The following is a 22,949-nucleotide window of genomic DNA, read 5'->3' as shown; positions in this document are numbered from 1 at the left end:
ATGATAAATTCCCCGTTGATGAGGAACAATTTCAACACTACTTAGAAGACAAATTAGAGCAGTATCAACTGGAGATCACAGAATTGAAGCATCTCATGATCAGGATAAAGCAAACTAATTTTGATCTTGAAGGCCAGTTCGAGCAAAAAATCAAGAAAAAAGAAATTGCTGCAATTTGTGGAAAGAAACCGGAGGATCCTGTCAACTATTTGATCAAGGAGCCAAGAACTGAGGATCCTGTTGTTGACGTCCTTGTTGAGACTGGATTCAAGGAAGATACGGTCCTTCGAGAGCCTAGAACTAAGGAGTATTCTACTGTTCATGGCTGTCAAGAGACAGAACCTGAGGTAGATTCTGTTGATACTGTACTAGAAGAGATGAGAACTGAGGGAGAATCTTTTAATCACGGCCCTCTTAAAACTAAAACGGAAGAGGAAGAGCATTCTGTTGATGTGGGTCCTGCAGAACCAAGAATTTGGAGTGATCCATTCAAAGAGGGACATCTAAAAACAGAAAATGAGCTTTCCATTGATAAGGGCATTTTAGAGAAATCATTTGGGGAAACTCTTGAATTATGCCTTCAAGTAACAAAAACTCAGCCGACGCCTGAGGTGAATGCTGTTCATAGGGACTCCCCCGAGAGAGAAACAGGAGATTCTGTTATTGGGAGGACTCTTCAGGAAAAACCTGAGCAGGATTGTGTTACTGGATGCCTTCTAGCCACAGATAGCAGGGAGGTTTGTGATGAGAGTCTTCTGGACAGACACACTAAGAGGTCTGATGTTAATAAAGGCCTTCCAGAGTCAAAAACTGTAGATGATCTAGTGTGTATGGAACTGAAAACGCCAAGGAGTGATGACGATTCGCTTTATCAGTGCATTACAGAATCAACGACAGAGGACAAACCGTTTTATGAGGTGCAGATTCAGACTAAAAATGTTCATTTAAGTGCTGCTAAAAAAATTATGAAAAAAGGTAAGAAATGTATTTTTGCTGTAATCAAAGTTATTGGGATACTTCTTTCTGGAGCTATAGTGTTTTTAAAAATTGTTCATGCTTTGAGTGAACTCTGTGAATGTTTAGACGTCTTTCATTTTTGAGATAGTTAACCGATGTTCTAAAAGTGTGATAAATGTAGAATGACCTAGACATACCATTGTATTGTTAATGTGTAAATGTTATAAGTGAGTTACGAAAGACAATTAAGTAATAGGAAAAACTAAACAAAAAAAACGATTGGATATTCATTCGCAAAGGCCAGAGATACAACTGTCTCAATAGCATGCTCAGAATACGTTATCCGAGGCTTTGTTTTCTTTTTTAAACCAACATGACCACTCGCCTAACGAATAAACCAACGAGCCAGAAAATGGAGGATGTTGCCCAGCATATTTTTGACATTGTTTGCATTTTCGAATTGCTATAAAAACATAGCTTTGATGTCAGGCACCTGTAGCAATGATATACAAGATTCATTTATGTACCTAAATATTACCATCACGTGTTCAAAATGTGTTTACATTTTGCACTTGTGAATTTCCTTTTGTGTTTGAGATAGATAGATAGATAGATAGAAGACAAAATCAAGCTGAAAGTTTGCCCTTTCCTTCCATGGTATTGTTGCACTTTTTACTTATCTGTCTTGTTATAAGAACTAAGCAACAACTGCCAGGCTAGACTTTGGCTGAAATGTTGCAATTTTGAGACTGAGATAATGTGAAAGTATTTTATTAAATTTTTATAGTATACAAAAATGCCAAGAAAATCTATCATTGTTTTTCTGTCAATTTCATTCATTACCTGCAGTTGAAATTCAATTCAGTACAAGGCCTCTTCTACCACTTTTTTTGCACACCTCACTATACCTCCAAAGTAACACTAGAAATTCTAAACACTTCTACACGACACATCATCCCTGCCAGGCTTCCAAACGGTGCTGCATTGCAACTTGTGGCCAGCTATCTTTCCCAACCTTTACAAATTATTATACAAGAACACTCATAATAACATTAAATGCTTAAGCAGCGGAAAAATAATGCAAAATTGGCAACTGGGGGTTGTAAATTATTGGTGGCAATATGGAAACTCAGCTTCCTTATAGCCAATGGGAGCCCAAGAAGGTGTTGGAACATAGTGGTAAAGAAAGACAACAGAGCAGTCTGACACTTCAGCAGATTTGTTAAGGATTGCCAAACCTCGCTTTTGACTAGATTTAAATAGTGTACAGTGATGACCACACAAACCGTATGATTCAAGATTGAGTTTAGGTTGTCCAATGTCCTTGGTAGGAACAACTCGAGTTGTTTACAGTTGTCAATACCATTGATAGGAAGTGTTTATCATGGCCGTAGTGGCAATAATATTGGCAGATGCATCCATTTGATATGATCAAGCCTCTCTCTCTATGTTCTTTAATCTTGTATGCATAAACTTTAATAGAACGAATCATTTCACATTACGGTAATTCCTTGTATATCACAGATAATGAGACCAGACATGGCTGCAAAGTAGGATCACCTCTATTATTACTACCATATTATGTTTTCGCACTCATGCAGAAGTACTACAAGTAGACCAGTACAATTATTAAGAAGTGTATTTATTAAATATTACAGCAATAAACATATCAAAAGACTGGATTGTATATATATATCTAATATCACACACTGAAAATAGTTACTCTCCGCTTGAAATACCCTATATTTTTAAAACAGGTTAACGTTTTGATTAGGTCCTCATCAGTTAGGGGTGTTGAGTGGCTCTCGAGCAAAGTGTTGACGTCCTATACTGTCATGTCCAAGAATCCTTCAGTGGCTACCAACCGAGCCAGCTTCACTGCCTTATCTACAACTGAGTGAAGAATCTCCTTAGTGGTAAATCCCTCAGAGTCCTGGTTGATGTTTTTGGGCCACAGATTTTTCAAGTTCAAAATGATGGTTGTTTCCTTCATGTCCTTAATTGCTTTCTGGATGTTTGGATTGGATTGGATAACTTTATTCATCCCGTATTCGGGAAATTACATTGTGGCAGTAGCAATGTATATGCATATGCATACGTGGAAATATTGTATATGTGCCAATACTTAGATGTTGCTGTTTTGGTTGTCCACGTCAATTGATGAAATAAGTCCTGTTATGTATTCAAATTTTATCCTCACTAGCCTATAACTCTTTTGACATTACTTGCACTAATCATGTATTCTGTTTGTATTATCACTCAAGTTTTGTATGTGCTACACTACACTTTCCTTGAAACCCTTAATTCCTTCCCTGTTAAGCCCTGGCTGTCAAGCAAGGTAAGATTTATTTCCGTTCTAGCCTGAAAGAGATCCTGCCAGGCCTAAGTGCTAAATCAAGTTAATTAGCAGACTAGATAGCTATATAAAAATGCTTATATGGAATTTCCTTTTAAACTGAAACCCACCTACTGATATTCAAATTAACACCCACTTTTGCCTGTTGAAGAATAATTCATAAATGATATTCAGAGATAGTTTTTTTCTCTTGTAAATAAAGTGCTGATGGTCATAAAAGCAAAGACCTCATGTATAACACCACACCCTTTGCTTCAGTTTTTTGTTACAAATTTTGGCGCATTACTCAAATAAATACGGTATACATATTACTATTCCTAAGAATATGTTTGTGTGCTTTAGTGTGTTTGTCCTTTAACATCAGACAAAATGTATATCTCATCTTGTTCCCCTACATTAGAAGTCGGGTCGGGGGGTCAGCAGCTTCAGCAGGGAAGCCCAGACTTTCCTCTCCCCAGCCACTTCATTCAGCTCTTCCAGAAGGACCCCAAGACGTTCCTGGGCTAGCCGGGAGACATAGAGTTCCCAGTGTGTCCAAGGTCAACCCCGTGGACTCCTCTCGGTGTGACGTGCCCGAAACACCTCCCGAGGGAGGCGTCCAGGGGGCATCCTGATCAGAGGTTCAAGCCAACTCATCTGTCTCCTCTCAATCCAGAGGAGCAGCGACTTTACTCCGAGCCCCTCACAGATGACCAAACTTCCTACCTTATTTCCAAGGGAGTCCAGATATCCTGCAGAGGAAACTCATTTCAGCCACTTGCTTTTGGTGACGACCCACCGCTTGTGATCATAAATGAGGGGGGAAAACGTAAATTGACCGATAGAGAGCCTTGCCTTTTGGCTCAATTCCTTCACCACGACGGGCCAGTGCTGAGTCTACATCACTGCTGATGCCGCACCGATCCACCTGTCGATCACCCACTCTATTCCACCCTAACCCGTGAACAACACCCAATATACTTAAACTCCTCCACCTTTTTCCGACTGAGGACCATGGTCTCAGATTTGGAGGTGCTGATTCTCATGAAATTAAAACCATATTTGAGGTTGCCCCAACTGTTCAAACAAGAGAAAGGCAAATTTCACAATTTTAACCATAGCCATTACTAGATTGAGTAGTTGCCTGGGATAGATTCCGTTGCCACCCGCCGGCCTTGTGTAAGCTGTATGGAAAATGAATTAACATTTGATTGAAACGGAAAGCAATTTAAATAAAAAGAAACTGGTAAGTTGGTGAAGAAAGTTTAATATGAGCAGACTTTTTTCTATTAAAACATGGTCTCTCGTAACCTGTTAAGATTAGGTCGGAAAGACCCAAATGTAGCAAAGCAGCCAATCGACGAGTGCGTGGGCGACAATAACAAAACTTTAATATTTAAGGCAGGAATCCTCAGAAAATAACAAGGACTAAGAAATCAAATCACAAAAAGAAACCTGACAAGACATGGGGAAAGGAGGAACATGGTACATAGCAGGTCAACTTGTCATGAAGCAAATAAAGCAAACAATCCCACAGACTTATTAACAAACCTCATTTCATCTCATTTTCTGAATCGCTTTATCCTCATCAGGGTCATGGGGGTACTGGAGCCTATCCTAGCTGTCTCCGGGCCAGAGGCGGGGGACACCCTGAATCGGTGGCCAGCCGATCGCAGGACACAAGGGGCTGGACAATTATGCACTCACACATCCACACCTAGGGGCATGGGAGGGAACCGGAGTACCCGGAAGAAACCCACACAGAACATGCAAACTTCACACAGATGGACATGATCTGGATTTGAAACCAGGGACAGTTCGCCGAGGGGGCGTTTGGCCGAGCGGAGTTAGCCGTTTAGATAGTTAGCCGACCTGATAGCCAGCGGAACTGACGTTGCGCGCTCCCTCCGCCCCCAATCGTCTGTGTACATGTTTTTTAACCTCGGCCCGCGGGCCAAATACGGCCTCTTACAGATAACAACATTCATTTAGAATAACAAGGGCATTTATTCACAGCCAAACACGCAAAACAGTACGTGACAGAAGAAAAAAAGTAGTTATAACAGTAAGTACTGTAATGAAATTGGAAATCCAGGAATCCTAATCCAGAAAATTTACACCAGCATGGAAATTAAGGTTCTACATCAGCATAGAAAACACTGACATTAATCTTTGAATTAAGGTTCTCAGCAAATCATTTTGTTTTGAATACATATTTCCTAAAATATTGGGAAATTATTTAAAATTAAAATCGTTTTTATTGGCACACTTCACTAGAAGTGTGTTCAATAGCATTTTCAGGTATTGTTCTCTAAGCCCTCTAGTCTGTCTTTTCGTAAGTCTTCTAGTGTTTTTTCTCACATAGCAAGAGCGTTTTTATGTGAACATATATGAGAATATCGGATAAAAAGGACGGGCAGTACATTGTGCCATACTTGTATTTACAAATATGTCCAGCGGGTGGCAGTACATTTCGAGATGGCTTCCACTGTAAAGTAATATGATTGTCAATTTGAGGCACAAAATAGAAAAACAAACTTCCACAACTTGACAAGATCCAGACCTGTCTTATCCCACATCTTCCAGGTATATATTTCTGAGTATCTCAAACCCCAAAAAGTTGTCAATTAAACAACTACTACTTTGTCTTCATTTCTTCTCAATTACGATTAATGAATAAATGTACTTTGTTGTTATCAATATGGTCTAAAAGACATTACTGTTTTTTATGTATAATAATGATTTGCTACATTACAGAAGACAGTTATGTATGGGAAAACTCCAGGTAGTAAGATTTGAAATATGATGAATGGGCCAACAAAATTATGATTAATTTCCTATGCTTTGTTTTTACCAATTATAAACTGTTTATTGTGTGCACAAGAAAGGACACTCACTGTGGGGGTGGGGCGCGCTAACAAAAAAAAAAACACTGAGCCATTGCGTCTCCTGATGGAACTATCTGGAATTCGGCTTCCACCACTGGACCAAAATGCCTGCCCCTAATAGTCTGTATAGGAGGGGACCTGGTATGGATGGAATCTGTGTTGGGGGCAGGAACTTGACTTGAACCCCTTCGGTTACATGTCCTCCCGTACAGTCCAATAGGAGGAGGACCTTGAAGGACAGCCCCTTTTCAGCAAGGTAAAGCTTCACGTTTAGGATGAAGCAATTTTTTAAAAAGCAGTCCTTTGTGAGAGCTTTCGTGATCCAATCTTTCCTGTTGCTCACCCAGCAGACAGGCAGCAAGGAGTTGTTCTTGTTTTTCAAAGCATGGGGACGGTTGCATTTGTAGATTAAGGCTGGCTTCACCATGAAGCCAGCAGCATTCCTACACTTGTGTCAGATAATTGGTGTGAACTTTAAACCCTGGCACTTTTAGTTCATCTTAAATAAAAAATAAAAATGTCCAGTAAGTAATTCTATTTGCGTCTCGTCCATGTTATAAACTTGCTCCAAAACATTCTTTTTTATTATGTCAGGGAAATCTTCCTTGACGTACCTTTTTTTCTGCCTCTTGGTCTGCAGAGGAGCTTTCCCCATACAACAAAACACTTTGCACCCCATACCTACTCTTGAACTTTTCAAAATAGCCCTCGGTTTCAATAAAATCACGAGGCTCACTCGCAACAGTGGTACTAGCTAGCCTAAGGCTAATTTTTTTTTGTACCTACAGTCCAAGATTCAGACTGATAGGGCTCCTCCATCTTAACGATTTTATTCCTCGTGGTTACCACTTGTGTGATTTCTGTTATCAATTGTTCCCTTTTTTTCTCCAAATGTAATTATGTCCAAACTGCTTCAATTTAGTTTCATCGGACTACAGGACAAGTCTCAAAAATTTGCAATTTTTAACTTGGTATCTTATACTAAACTTTAACCTGTTTTTTGTTTCTTCAGCAAAAATGGCTTATATTTTCTTGTTGGTCCATCACTTGTTTACCTGTGGATAAAGAGTTTTTTAACCGTCTTAGTTTACATAGTGACTAAATCTTTAACTTTGGATCTTGGGTTTACTTGCAGATTTCAGATCAAAACACTTATCTATGAGACACACAGCTTATTCAAACATCAATATAATTGTTACATGAACATAAATGTGGCACCTTCAAACATCTGGAAATTACTTTCAAGGATGAACCAGACTGAATGTAGATGTGGCTTTGAGCTAAATTTAAAAATGTTGGTCTCCTGTCAAATTCAATTCTGTAGTACGTACCACACTCCCAAAACATTGAATTGCATTTCTCTCAAACCCATTAAAATGGGATGGTAAAAACAGATGATATGAACAACATGACAAAAGGCACCTATATGGCTGATGAGCCCATTTGGTCATGTTTTGAGATTAACTGTTAGGGGCTGACTGTGTTGAATAGTGCACTCAAGTCGAAAAAGCATCCTAGCCTAAGAGTCCTCTGTGCCCAGATGTTTAAGGGATCTGTGGAGGGCGGCGGAGATGGCATCATCATTCGAATGGTTGGACCAATACGGAAACTTTAGAGGGTTAATGGAGGGTGGTAGGAAGTACTTGGTGTTTCATGACTAACCATTCAAAGGACTTCATGAGAATGGGCTGAGTGCAACTGAGGTTTAGACATTGAGGCAGGAGAGTGTTGATTTCTTGGGGACAGGGCTGACCATGGTAGCATTGAAGAAGGGGACAACGGCCTGAAGAGCAATGTGTTAAAAATGTCTGTGAAAATACATTGAATTGCAAAAACGGTTTTATTAATCCCTTTCTAAACATTTGGCGATGATGCAGTACACTAACGGGGCATTCCAACTGTTCTGATAACAAAGGGGTACAGAAGTCGAAAGCAGCTAGTGAGTATTTTACCAAGGATAGTTTGTAAACTTCAGCAGAAGCAACAGAGCACTACATGTTATTTCATGCCGGTTAATAAGACCGAATCCTGTCTTTCTCGCCACGATGCCATTTCATATCTGCGGCAACTCCTCAACTCAACTCCCTGGTCAGCAGTGACATACTAACTAGAATGGAACTAAGTTGGTATTTGTTTCTTTATTTTTATTTTTTTAGATAAATTAATTGTGTTGTTTTCACCCACCGTTGTATATGCACTATTATATTAAAGATGGAAATTTGTTGAATATTAAAGATGGAAAGTTTTGAAAGGTACAACGCGAAATAGGCAGACAAAGAATAATGCGTATTGATCATTTTAGATGGTTTAAATTTTGCTTCAGACTGAGAAACACCCACAAACACGTGGTCTTCTCAAGACTTGTATTATGGCACAAATGGTTCAAACAGCATCAACAGTATCAAGCGTCTGGGTCTGTTGTAGATGTCATTCAACCAAACATGTCCCCAATAACTGCAATCTCTTATCATCAAATAAGTTTAATTTGCCATTATTTAAAATTCTATGCACATTTTTACATCTGCGTGGGGCAACAATCTTTAGACTTCTAGCAACACCAGACATTTTAAATTTGTTTTGAAATATCAAATTGTGTTCAAATGACAGAGCAAATGTTTAGAAAGGATCAACACTGCAACACTACTGCCACAGTGATCACAGTGAGTAAAGCGTTTCTTTCCCCAGATTTCATCAATAATAAAATCAATGCATGCAAATATACTTTAATGCAGTGGTTCTTAACCAGGGTTCGATCGAACCCAAGGGGTAAGGTGGAGCTTCTGCCTCGGAGGTCGACGCATCGACTCATGTCCACAACATGCCCTGCTTGACCATCACTGGCTGCAGATGATCATGATTTGCTTGGCCAACCAGTGCTGCGAGGAAGTTATATATCTTGAATTTAAAAAAAAAAAATCACATTTTATTTACACTAAAGTATGGTTTGGTGAAGAACCACTGCTTTAATGGCAACCAGCTATTGACAAGAGGGCTGTAATCTGCCTTGGTTTATGCTGCCCAGTAGAGTTTAGAATAGAAATGGCAGTTTTTGAGTAAATAAGAATTACATTTTGGTTCTTTTGTTACATACTAGATATGTAATGTTGATACTATACAATACATTTTACACCTTTCTGTTGCTATTTTATGATTACCTATAAACATGTACATAAACGTAGTCTTTATATGGTTACATTGATCTTATTTAGATGTTCCCATCCTTTAAACATACAAGGTTCAGTGTCACCTTTTAACAGAATTTCCAGAATGACATTAATTATATAAATAAAAATAATGAACATATCAGTTGTGTTGTGTTATAAAATGTCTGAGAAGTACAACCCTGAGAAGGTTTACACTCAATTGTGCAGCACTAGTCGATTTGGATGTGTTGGATGGACAGAAGTCTTAATTACCAAGGATGGAGAAACTCATTAAATGCCTGGGAAGAGATACTGGAGGAGCAGCACGATTCCAACCACAACGAGCCCACAAAAAAACAGCACGATCCAGAGGGGAAAAGTTCCTGAAGACAATAAGACCCGTATAACTTAATGTAAGAGAACCAGTCTGTACCATGAGAAGGGGTGTCCAAACTATTCCACGAAGGGCCGCAGCAGAGTTTTTGTTCCAGCTGTTCCAGTACAGACACCTTAAGCAATTAGCTTTCTGTTCAAACAAGAAACACCTGACTGCAATTGACTGATCATATTTTTAATACACCGGTTAAAATTGGTTAAAATGTATCCCATTCATCGGTTGAAATGAAAACCTGCACCCACTATGGCCCTTTGAGGACCCGTTTGGACACCCACCTATGCATTAGATATACAGACATGGGAGCTAACAATAGTGCAGGACTTACTTCGGTTCTGAACAGCATGTAGCTGACAGCGACTGTCTACTGCGACACTAATTAAAGCCGTTTCATTGTTTCCGTTGATATTTTGGCCATTGAATGTGTAAGGAAGGAAGGCGAGGTCAGTCACAACAATGGCATGGGACTCCTTTACGTAATACAACCTCTAAAAAGATGTATATGCACAGACAGAGAGGGAGGAGTTTAATATCAGAGTGGATGACTGGTCTGTTCATTTACCATATTTACTCGCTTATTAGCCGCACCCTTAAAATTGCCACGAATAAACCGCCCTCCTATTCCTGATTGTCACTTCCATATTAATGGTTTTAATAGGAAGTACAAATGTGTTACTTTGAAGGGAAATCGAAGGAAAAATCACAAGTGGTATTTCTGAGATATTGTATGAATCAAAAGCATATCATTAGGGTCAATACCATAAGGTAATATGCCTGTCTTTATAAATGCAAAATAGCAAATTATTAAATTTAAAAAAAAGTAATTCTATCTTAATGAGAACCTGATATTTTCTTGTGACAGAAATTACAATTTTCTTACCAGAAGTTTGTTGCGGCAGGTATATTACTTCTAATTTCAAAATATCTAAATTCTCTCGATGGTTCATATTACTCCAAGTCACTTTCGAACAAAAAATAAAATGAAAAAAAATCAAAGTGGAATTTTGTTTCATTTCAAAATCAGGGCTACTCGCGTCTGGCCAGTCAGAGCATGTTTAACTAGGTTAAGACGGCAGCGCCCTAGGTAAAATAGCTGTCCCAAGACTTAGGTAAGATTCCCCGAGCGAGCAGTGACGGGAACGCAAGTTTTTTCACAAATTTTATTCATTGAGGTCAAAATAAATGTTGTTTAGCGTTTTACGTTTATCTTTTCTCTATTTTCAAAAAATGACTCTTTTGGGTGCAGTCGCTTGCGTCATGACGTTATGGCGCCATTGTGTCATGACATTACTGTTGTGACATCATCGTGCCATGGCGCGTCAACTTGCAGTTTCGTGCAGGTGGTGTTGTCATGCGCATATAAGCCGTACCCTCGATTCAGTCATCATTTATTTGTACGACAAAAGCGGCTTATATGCGAGTAAGTACGGTAAGTTCTCTCAGAGATACTACCTGAAGGGAGAAAGCAATGTAGATAGAAACGGATCCCTCTACTGTTCCCAGTCCAAGAAATGTTCCAGAATCGCTGTTGAGGATAAAACAAGTCATACTTACAAACATTTAGTCATCAGATGTAACGCTTATGCTCATGAGGATAACAAGGGCGCTGGAGAATATTCCATGAATTTGTTTGTGTTTGTCCACAGGTGAACAAACCACTTTTGGGTGTGGAATTTTTTTAGGGTTTTTTGTCACAAAAAAATCGTGACCGGACGTTTGGTCGCCGGTCTTTTGGTTCCTTTTGGTCGCCGATCAAATGAACTTAAATAGTAAACTTTCCCTCTTAGATATTAAACTCATTCTCATGAATATAATTTTGAGAGCTGGCTTCAACAGTAAACTCTTGGCGACCAAGAGACCGGGGACCAAAAGACCGGCGATTAAACTTCAGAGCACCTTTTTCATCAACATTGGGTCGAAACACATCGTCCGATACCTTTCTCGGTAGGTCAGCTCGAAACCCCTGCTCATATAAACATAGAATGTGATCTAGACTAAGGGGCTGTACTTGTATTTCTGTATAAGCACAAAAACATGTGGTATGGTAGTAAGAGGGGTGATGCTACTTAGCGATTTATCAATTATCGCGGCCATGTCTGTTCTACCGTGACCCGACGATTCGCCGAAAGACGTTTGGCCGATGGACGTTTGGCCGATGGACGTTTGGCCGATGGACGTTACGCCAAAATGGGATTTGCACGCTATCCCATTCCGGCGAAGCGTCCGCCCGGCAAAGCGTCCACCCGGCGAAGCGTCCGCCCGGCGAAGCGTCCGCCCGGCGAAGCGTCCGCACGGCGAAGCGTCCGCCCCGCGAAGCGTCCGCCCGCCGAAGCGTCCGTCCGGCGGACTGTCCGTCGGCCGGACGTCTTTCGGCGAATCGTCCGAGTACCCTGGTCTACAGTCATGGCCAAAACTTTTGAGAATGACACAAATATTACAATTTCAGAAACTTTCAGGGTGTTTGCCAGATGTTTCTATGGTACGAGTTTCAATTAGAAGCATTTCACAAGTATCAAAAGCTTTTATTGAGAATTATATGCAATAGGTCAATATTTGCAGTGCTGACCCTTCTATTTCAATAACTCTGCAGTTCTTCTTGGAATGCTGTCGATTGACTTCTGAGCAAAATCCTGACTGCTGGCTGTCCATTTTTGCCTAATCGATGCTTGGAGTTTGTCAGATTGTGGGTTTGTGATTGTCCACCCGCCTCTTGAGGATTAACCACAAATTCTCATTGGGATTAAGATCTGCAGTTTCCTGGCCAATGGCCCAAAATCTTAATGTTTTGTTCCCTAAACCATTTTGTTATGACCTGTGCTTTATGGCAAAGTGCTCCATCATTCTGGAAAAGGCATTCTTCAGAATTGGTGGCCAGCCAATCGCAGGGCAGAAGGAAACGGACAACCATGCACACTCACATCCATACCTAGGGAGAATTTAGAATGTCCAATCAGCTAACCATGCATGTGTTTGAAATGAGGGAGGAAACCCACAAAGGTCCGGGGTGAACGTGCAAAGTCCACACATGTGGATCGCCATGCACAGTCACACCCATACCTAGGGAGAATTTAGAATGTCCAATCAGCTAACCATGCATGTGTTTGGAATGAGGGAGGAAACCCACAAAGGTCCGGGGTGAACGTGCAAAGTCCACACATGTGGATCGCCATGCACACTCACACCCATACCTAGGGAGAATTTAGAATGTCCAATCAGCTAACCATGCATGTGTTTGGAATGAGGGAGGAAACCCACAAAGGTCCGGGGTGAATGTGCAAAGTCCACACATGTGGATCGACCTGGATTTGAACCCAGGTCCTCCACTGTGAGGCAGACAAGCTATCCACTCATCCCCAGGCTGCCAGATTATACTATTACTATTTATACTATACGATACTTATACGATTATACTATTTTATTGCTTATTTTTTCTCTAACATGAACCAGAAGTTGTTTGTTTTCTAGGGCATCAACTTTTGCAGACAAAATCTGTGTAAGCACATTTTTGTGCACATTTGAAAACATAGATTTTGGAATAATTTTGGAGGTTTCTGTGATTCCTCCTGATAAAACTCAGATGACAATGACTATTGTTAATATTGGTGACCTAGTTTGAAATTTTCAGTTGATGGGGTCCTTTGACATTTTTTCAATGCAAAAAGTGTGCCACAGCTCAAAAAAAGGTTGGGGAAACAGTGCTCTATAAAGCAAAAATAAGTTAATGTTATTGGAAGCACTGGGTGGCAGATATTTAGGTTTAGAAATGTCCTACAGAGGACAAATTTGAACTACTGGTAGTCAAGAGGATACAGTTGTAGTCAAAGGTTTACATACACTTGTGAAGAACATAATACCATGACTCTCTTGAATTTCCAGTTATTTCTATAACTCAGATTTTTCTCCGATAATGATTGGAACAGATACATCTTTGTCACAAAAAAGCAGTCATGAAGTTGGTTCTTTTATGACTTTATTGTGGGTGAACAGAAAAGAGTGAGGAAATCTTTGCTTCTTGTCTGCTTTTGCTTTTTGTCATGGCTATTACCATGTTGTCATCAATCTTTGGGACATGTTGCTTCAACTTGTGAACCATATTGAAAGTTATTTGCCTATTTCTCAAAGATCTAATCAGATTAGATTAGATTTATTCATCCTGTATTCGGGAAATTCAGTTTGTAGCAGTAGCAAGCACATACACATTGTTCGTTTTTATTGCAATCATTGTTTGAAGGGAATTTCAACTTGGACTTTTCTCTTCTGCGCCGTATACAAGGCTCTATTTTTGTCAGCCCGCTGTACGGATTTAAATGGAATCTCAACTACTACCTCGCCCCTCCGCGATCTCCAGCCATTTTAGCCGCCCAAAGGCCTCTATTTTTGGACAAGGGCAATAGTGTCCATTGTAACTTTGCCCGGAGCCTGCACTTAGATATTTTTCTGGAAAATTCTAACATCAGCTCCGCGACCACGAGACTCCCGGAGTCTGCTGAGCGAGCTCTGTTTTCGGTTTAGGACCACGCCGTTTGCCGTAATGTCACCCTGGGCTCACATTTCTTACAGTACCTTACAGATGCAACTTAGTCTGCTCAGAAAGCTCTATTTTTGGATGAAAATGACAGCTTCCACCCGCTGCCCGCCATTCTTAGTGAGAGTCCTGTCTTCCACCATTTACCTAGTGGCAAGCGAAAGACAGGGAACTGTTTTCGGCCTACGAGATTCAGCGTGACCTTTTTTTTATACTGAATGTAGAAAACTGCGATGTCCTGGAGCCGCGGCAAATGCTGAAGCCACAAAGTGGTGAAGGATCACAGGAAAACCTCAAATCCATCAACCTAATACATTAAAGTGTACCCTCAATGCACTCCTTTACTGTGAAACATGTCAGTATATTTCTGATTGAATTTGAAGCTTACCTAACAGTAAAGCTTGAGATGACCTCTCCACCACATGGAGCTGTCAACATTGGGAGGAAGCTCTTGCCTTCCCACTTGGTGAGGTAACAAGGTGGAGGTTTGCGGTCCCTTTTGTGGGGTATCTGAACTGTGTAAAGCCTTAGAGCATCCATTTGGTCTTCTACCTTTCCAAACCTGTAATATGACCCAATAATGTCAAGACATTGACAGCATGATAAATACAAATACAGTGGTACCCTGAGATACGAGCTTAATTAGTTCCGGGACTGAGCTCGTATGTCGATAGTCTCGTAACTCGAACAAATGTTTCCCAGAAATGAACCAAAAACAAATTAATTTGTTCCAACCCTCTGAAAAAACACCAAAAACAGAATTTTGGATTGGAAAAATAGGTTTTATTTATTCTAATCGCCAAAGTAACACATAACTAGTTGTTTAATATCACTGATGTGTTTAATAGAACTAAAATTAGACCAATTTTGTGGAGGTTAAAGAGAGGGACATAGAGGGAGGCGGGGGGACAGAGCGGGGGAGACTTTTAGCACTGGTTAATCGTAATATACCACGAACAAATTTAAATGAACTTGGATTACGATGCAGACACTCAAAAATAAATTTAATCTAACCTTACACTAAACTTAATTATAATTTTGTTTTACAGTTTTATACCTTCTATTGGCTGGGTTGGCTGTTTGCCCCGCCTCCACCCTTGCTTTCACTATCAATGGGCTGTTTGCTGTTGTATTCCCTTCAAAATATTCACACAAATGGGATAAGGCACAACCACTTGCCAAAGAGAAGTTGTCATGAATTAGCGATCGCACCGCTAACGGGAGCTAGAAAAAACACTGAAAAAATGCAACGCTCCGCCCAGTGCTCGCAGACATTAAAAATAGGTAGTTGCGACCAGATACACTCGACGAGGAGTTGCGGGGGAGAGAGGTAGCGCCCCTGATGTTCTTATGATCAGCCAACGAGAAGTAATATACAGTGAACCCTCGCTTATCGCGGTTAATGGGGACCGGGACACCCCCGCAGAAGGGTGAAACCGCGAAGTAGCCGAGCGCCATTAAAAAACACTTAGAGAAACGTATAACACGTGACCAAAACCACCACCAGGCTAATATGCTGTTCATTCAGGTGTTTTATTCCACATTAGAATGCAGGTGTTATGTTGGTGCATACATAAAAAAAATCACTGCTAATGTAATAAATGTAAACTTTTATTCAGAAAACTCAGAAATTCAAAAACATCATAGCAGCAATTCAAAAACATCATACTAGTAGTCAGGATGGATCTTCCGCAGTTCTTTGGCGCGTAAAAAACATTGTTATGGGGAATTGGGAACGTTGTTTTTTTTGGTCGGTGAGGATGCGCTTGTAAACAGCCATGACCTCATCGATGCGATTGCTGAACTCGACTGCCCTCACCATGTTATCGTCCATTTCTTTGGCCTTTCTTTGGAGGTCTTTGGCTGTATTAAAGAGGTCCTGCAAATTATGTAAAGTAAGGCCACCTTCGTCAGCGTTGTCGTCGGCAGCAGGCTCCTCTTCTTCCTCACTCGCCGACTTGGTCATCTCCTGTAGGTCCTCCTCTGTCAGTGGGGCTGCGTGACAGTCGATGAGATTTGTAATCTCATCAGCCGTCATGTCCGAGAAGCTTTCAGTATGGACCAACCGAGCCAGCCTGACAGCCTTATCGACGGCAGAGTGATGGATCTCGTTAGGCGTGAAACCCGCATAGTCCTGAGTTATTTTGTTTGGCCACAATTTCCTCCAACTGGAGATGAGTGTCTGCTCTTTCATCTCCTTTAGAGCATTCTGGATATTATTTAGGCACGTAGCTGTGCTGTAGTCTTTCCAGTATGCCTTCATACTGAAGGTCTCATCGGGCTCTTTGAAGGCCCTGATAACCCCCTGATCCACGGGCTTGATGAGGGAAGTGGTGTTGGGGGGAAGGAACTCCACCTGCACCCCCTCATGGTGCAAATTAGCTACATGTCCTCCTGCACAGTCCATGAGTAGAACCACTTTGAAGGGCAGTCCCTTTTCGGCCAGGTAAAGTTTTACCTGCGGAACGAAGGAGTTGAAGAACCAGTCATTTGTGAGGGCCTTGGTGATCCATGCCTTTTTATTGGACATCTAGTACACTAGCAGAAGGCTTTGTTTTTGTTTTTCAATGCTCGAGGATTCAGTGACCTGTGGATAAGGCCGGGTTTCAGCATGAATCCTGCTGCATTGCCACACAAGAGCAGAGTCACTCGATCCTTGTGGGCTTTGAAACCTGTCTTTTGAAGTTCGTCCTTGAAAAGAAAGGTTCGGGACGGCATCCTCTTCCAGAAGAATCCTGTCTCATCCATATTGAAGACCTGCTCCGGGACATAGCCATTTCCTTCAATTATTTCCGGAAACACATCCTCAGCATAGCGCTTCGCTGCTGCTTTGTCTGCCGAGGCTGCATCTCCATGCAGCGGACACATTCCTTAGTCCAAATCGTTGTTTAAACCTCTCAAGCCAGCCCTTGCTGGCATTGAAAACCGGTCGTGGGCTAGTCTGGTTTGAGGGACCGGGCAGAGGATCACCTTCGTCGACGTCTTCTTTCTCGTCCAGAACGCTGACGTCGTCGTCACCACTCTCAAGCACCATGGCGTCGAACAAAGTTTTAGCCTTGCTTCGGATCAAGTTTCCGTCCAGGCTGATTTGCTTCGCCCTACAATCACGGATCCAAATAACCAGTGCATTTTCCATTCGCACCATGACCTTGTTCTGAGTGTTCACAACCCTTTTGGCATCTTTCGTAAAAGATGTTGCAGCAGTTTTGCAGATGTTCTTCTCCTCCTTTTTTATGTACCGCACCGTGGATTCATTCAGGCCGCAATGTCGAGCTACGCTAGCGTAGCTACTTCCTGCTTTCAACCTGTCCAATAAACTCACTTTTTCGGTGATTGTCAACATCTTCCGCTCACTAGAAGCACCAAGGGATGGAGAGCGTTTGGGAGGCATCAAGAAGGGCTTCACAAAACTTTTGAGCTTAACTTGGCGAGAAGCGTACTGTACAGCACGAGATAAGCGTGGACTGAGAATGGGCAACGGGAGAAGCTTGGGTTTCCGTGGTGAATGGGCCAATGGGGAGTCGAGTACATTCAGTGAGCAATCAGCTTGCGCGCTTATGCCCGTGATGCGGCCGTGGCGCGGACGTGACGCCGCCGTGACGCGGCCGTAGTCCCCCATGATGCTTTGCGCATACGTGCATTTTTTGTGTTTTAAAATTTATAAAACGATGAAATTACTAATTCCAATTGAATATTTTGTTTCCACACCCTGTAGGACGATGTAATTTATAATTTTAATTTAATATCTTAAACAATTTTTTTTTTCCTGAAAAAAATCTGCGAAGCTCTGCAGGCGCAATAAGTGGAACGCGAAGTAGCGAGGGTTCACTGTACTATACTCTTCATATTAGCGATCGCTCCGGCATTCGGGCTAAGTGATGGAAAAAAACACTGGAAAAATGCAACGGTCCGTCCAGTGCTCGTAGATATCTGTGATACACGAAAGAGATGCGGCAAAAAAAGCCTCTCATGTCTTGGCCACCTGGATTTCTTGTATCTCAAAAATTTTCTCGTATCTAGAGATAATTATTTGCTCAAAATTTTACTGGTATCTCGAAATGCTCGCATGTCGAGGTGCTCGTATGTCGAGGTACCACTGTATTGCATTACTCTTCATTTTATTACCTGCAAGCCATATACCGATACATCTTTTCAGCTATCTGAACTGTTTCATGCCAGTTAAGACACATAACTTGTTGGTTGTTGTGCCACACAGTGCAGGCAAAATCCCTGCCAATAGTTACCAGGTGCTGCATTGAAACAACAAATATAAAGGGGGTGAATCTCAACAAGGTCACATTACTTCGATGACAAAAAGCAGTACTAACGTGCAACCTTGTTTCCTGGGCTGAGATCTAGGTCTTCAATCTCCCCCTCGTGTGCTTTAAAGTCAAGCTTTTTCTTTAATGATGGAAACTGAAATTAAAAAAAATATTTGACCATTTATTGAGTTGTACATTGCAATCAATTCCCTTCCATAGTGTGTTTCAGGTTTGCCCAACCTTTCTCCCACTTGATCAGGGATAGTTTTGGTGCAGTGTTTTACTGTGATCTGCCATTTTCATTTTGAATTAGTATATTATTGCACTCTTTCCCATTAAATGCAGGTACAGTATTATATTTGGCTTTTACACTTGTTTTACGTCAGAATAATAAAACAACAAAGAATTTTAGCTCGCCCTAAATTTGCTGGAGATTATTTACTCAAACCTCTAGATTGCTCCTTTTCACAAGACAAGAAAAAACACCTATAGGTTCATTTTATAATGTATATCTAAGGGCATTCTTATGGATGTATAATGTTGAAATAGACAGTTTGGTAACAATGGCCTAACGAGTGAGAGAAATTAGTTGCTGGGTTGAGTGGTAAGTTTCAATAATGTTTTGTTTCTGACCAAATCAATCTAATTTGACACAAAATGCTAAAATCCACCAGTGGCTTGGCAGCCATGTGGTTGGTATGTTGGCCTCTCAGTTCTAGGGTTGTGGGTTTCATCCCTGATCAGTTCTCACTGTGTGGAGTTAGCATGTTTTCCTCGGGTTTCTGTGGCTTTTCTCCGAGCACTTCAGTTTCCTCCCACATCACAAAATCATGCACACTAAATTGATCCTAGGTACGAATGTGAGCTAAAATGGTTGTCTGTCTCTTTGTGCCCTGTGATTGGCTTGCCATTGAATAAGGCTGTGCCTCGCCTGGTGCCTGTAGTTACCTGGGAGAGGCTCTAGCATACCCCTGTGACTCTTGTGAGGATAAGCGGCTCATAAAAAGAATGTAAACCAGTGCAAAAAAATTACAAATGAGATTTTTTTCTCCAAAATAGCAGAGCTATGTCACACGGTTACTGTTAACAAACTGTGAAGCCAAATAAATGAGAAATATGCCTTTAATTTATGTAAATAGTGGATTTTTATATCAGCGTGGGATGGTGATGGAGTGGTTAGCATGTCCGCCTCAGTGTTCTGATATTGAGGGTTCCACTCCGGTGGTTGCGATTTTTCTGTGTGGAGTTTGCATATTCTCCCCGCAGCTCAGTGGGTTTTTTCTCACGGTACTCCCATTTCCTCCCATATTCGAAAAACATAAGCTTATTGAACACAGAATTGCTAAATGTGTGAGTATGGACAGGCATGGTTGTTTTTCTCCTTGTGCCCTGCAATTGACTGCCCACCAATTAAGGGTGCCCTTCGCCTAATTGACTCCAACACGCCTGCAACCCTTAAGAGGTTTAGTGCAACGGAAAATGAATGAATGAATATAATTACAGTGAGTATGTATTTAGTCAACTGCCAATTGTGCAAGTTCTCCTAATGAAAAGATTAGAAAGGCCAGTAATTGTTCACATGGGTAGACCTCAACCATGAGAGACAGAATGTGGGAAAACATAAAATAAAATGTCCAAAATTAGAGTGGTAAATAAGTATTTGGTCACCTACAAACAAGCAAGATATCTGGCTGTCAAAAAAGGTCTAACTTCTAATGAGGTATAATGAGGTCTCCACTCCTGTATAATGAGACTGGGAGAATGTTTTATGGTCAGAAGAGACCAATATATAACTTTTTGGTAGAAACACATGTTCTTGTGTTAGGAGAAGAAAAAATATTGAATTGCATCCGAAGAACACCATACCCACTGTGAAGCATGGGGGTGGAAACATCATGCTTTGGGGCTGTTAATGGGGCCATGTATCGAGAGATTTTGAGTAAAAATGTCCTTCCATCGGCAAGGATATTGAAGATGAGACATGGCTGGATCTTTCAGCATAACAATGATCCTAAACACACAGCCAGGGCAACAAAGGAGTGGCTTCGTAAGAAAAATTGCAATGCCCTGGAATGGTCTAGCCAGTTTCCAGATCTCAACCCCATAGAAAATCTGTGGAGAGAGTTGATATTCTGAGTAGCCCAGCAAAAGCTCCAAAAATCTCTACTGTAAAGGAGATTTGCATGGAGGAATGGGCCAAAATACGAGCAATAATGTGTGAAAAGCTTGTGAAGAGTTACAGAAAATGTTTGGCCTTTGTTATTGCCAAATAAGGGTACATTAGGTATTCAGATGAACTTTTGGTATTGACAAAATACTTATTTTCTACCATGATTTGCAAATACATTTAAAAAAAATCTAACAATGTGATTTTGCAGGTTTTTTTTTCACATTCTGTTTCTAATGGTTGAGGTTCACCCGTGTTGACAATTACAGGCCTCTCTAATCTTCTCAAGTAGGATAATTTGCACAATTGGTGGTTGACTAAATATTATTTGCCCCACTGTATATCACAGAGTTGTATGTGTTGTCTATGCCTACCTCCCAGACTCTTATGTGTCCGTCTGTGCCTCCTGTCAGGAGTAGGCTCATGTCATGACTAAATCTGACCACCTTTTGGAGAGGATCTAAAGGGTTTAGGTCTGATTTCAGTACAGCCACTCCTGTCACAGAGATATGTGCCGTCTCATTCTTCGTATGACACCCAGCGACTGCAGTGTCATCTATTCCATCTTTGTTTTTTTTGCCACCTCGCTGTCGGACATCACCTTTCTTTGCGCCATTATCTAAAAAGAAGAACATTTTTTGTAATATTTTCTTACTTTTTATGGATCCTAACCACAGGATATTAAATATTTTTTAGAAGCATTTTGAGAAAGGTTTCAAAAATGTGCTAAAAATTCTGCTATGAAATACTACAGCAAGAGACTTTAAAAGGCTCTGTAAAGGCTTAAATATAAAATGAGGTAGATTGGTAATTAGTCTTCGCCCTGAAACATTTAAAAAATCTTCAAACAGAAGATGATGTCTCGTCTAGCTACTCCAGGTAAACTTTGCAATCTATTAGCATGATACCCATAGCCTTTTTTTGACAGGTCTGTTATTCTTTCAACATTTAAACTCTAGCACAGCAGTGGAAAGCTAGACATGATCATCAATTCTGGTTATTATGTCACAACCAGAATTGCTGAAAAAAGTGGAAAAACAACGAAATGGAAAAAAACGGCGAGATTTGAGTGCCAAATTTGTTTTCCACTTGTAAAATTACACTCTGGCGGCGATTTACATTTTTTGACATTGTCACCCTTTCCTTTTACTTTTAAAACATTTAGGGACAGCCTGCCTTCTCTGAGTCCGTGGTAGAGTTTCAGGTCAGAGGCATACTACCTACCATCATTAGAAATGTTGCCTTCACTTTTCCATGTGCAGTCCTCAAATTTCATCAAAGAGCAATTTCCATCTTGACCTGCAGCAATCACACCATCACCTAATGCTAAATTCATTGTGGCACGTTTGTCAGTGTCATGTGAATGAACCAGGCTGGCACTGTAGTGGTTTTCTCCAACCAATTGGAGCTCCAGGAAGTGCTGAAATACAAGTCATGAATCTATTGACTATTAGGCATAGACTTGTAAATATAAAGATCCTGCTATGACATGAAGGTGCATGACCACCATATTGAATGGGCCTCCTCACCCTTAGCAATATGGTAAAATACCAGTGTATTGTGTCACATATATTAAATGACGATAAGGTGAAACTGAATCCAGAGGGACTATATTTTATGAGAAAGAAATTTAGTTATTTGAGCATAATTATGTCTTTGGAATTAGTGTTAGTCCAGAACAATTTGTTTGATGCGTGGTCCCATTTCATATACTCCTGTACCCTGCAATTTGGAAAAAAAAGTAAATGCACCAATTAGCCGGGGAGTTTTAGATTTATCTGGGTGATAAAACGATATTGTAACTGTTGTCAAATAATAATTGTCAACAATAATAACAAACATTTTGATCAATTTAAACTGCAACTACACTATCCGAACACAAAGAACGAGAGCGTTGATGCAACGTGGACGCTAGACGCAGAAGATGGTAAGGAAAATCTGTTTTTAGCATGGTTAGCAATAGAGCGGATAACATAGTATGAAAGCAAAAGAACTATAAAACAGCCAAAGTGAGCCATTATGAGATACAGGAAAACACCGAACTGACTCACTAAAAGATCCCATGGAAAGTCTCCCTGTTGTTTTCTTTTTTTGTGTTTCTTAAAGATCTGCGCACAAAAAGCAGCCCTATTGAAAATTTCCTTAACCCATTTTAATCCACTCTGCTCATTTGAGAACAACCTGTAATCCAAAAATCTAAAGTTTGTTAACTTGGTTTACATTTGCTCTTTTTATATTGATCATATTTCCAATTTTACAATATAGTCATTATTTGTGC

General features: G+C 40.6%; 1 protein-coding gene across 3 annotated transcripts in view; it reads right to left on the bottom strand.

The window, feature by feature from the left end:
* Positions 1–8,644: 8,644 nt before the first annotated feature.
* preb (prolactin regulatory element binding) overlaps positions 8,645–22,949 on the bottom strand; it is an 18,458-nt gene continuing 4,153 nt past the window's right edge. Inside the window, exons 3-11 of one of the 3 annotated variants that reach the window (XM_077711896.1) lie at positions 21,896–22,091; positions 21,046–21,290; positions 18,578–18,658; positions 18,368–18,492; positions 14,631–14,804; positions 11,170–11,242; positions 10,046–10,205; positions 9,597–9,706; positions 8,645–9,075 (exon numbers count right to left, since the gene is read on the bottom strand). In XM_077711896.1, the coding sequence (XP_077568022.1) occupies positions 9,615–9,706; positions 10,046–10,205; positions 11,170–11,242; positions 14,631–14,804; positions 18,368–18,492; positions 18,578–18,658; positions 21,046–21,290; positions 21,896–22,091 (1,146 nt within the window). In that variant the 3' untranslated portion in view covers positions 8,645–9,075; positions 9,597–9,614. Of the gene's footprint in view, positions 9,707–10,045; positions 10,206–11,169; positions 11,243–14,630; positions 14,805–18,367; positions 18,493–18,577; positions 18,659–21,045; positions 21,291–21,895; positions 22,092–22,949 lie in introns of all 3 variants that reach the window. The other 2 variants (XM_077711898.1, XM_077711895.1) reach the window with 2 other exon arrangements.

Source organism: Stigmatopora nigra, unplaced genomic scaffold, assembly GCF_051989575.1.
Source record: "Stigmatopora nigra isolate UIUO_SnigA unplaced genomic scaffold, RoL_Snig_1.1 HiC_scaffold_56, whole genome shotgun sequence".
Lineage (NCBI taxonomy): Eukaryota > Metazoa > Chordata > Actinopteri > Syngnathiformes > Syngnathidae > Stigmatopora > Stigmatopora nigra.
Note: the sequence above shows the minus strand (reverse complement) of the source record. Positions and strands in the feature narration are given on the sequence as shown.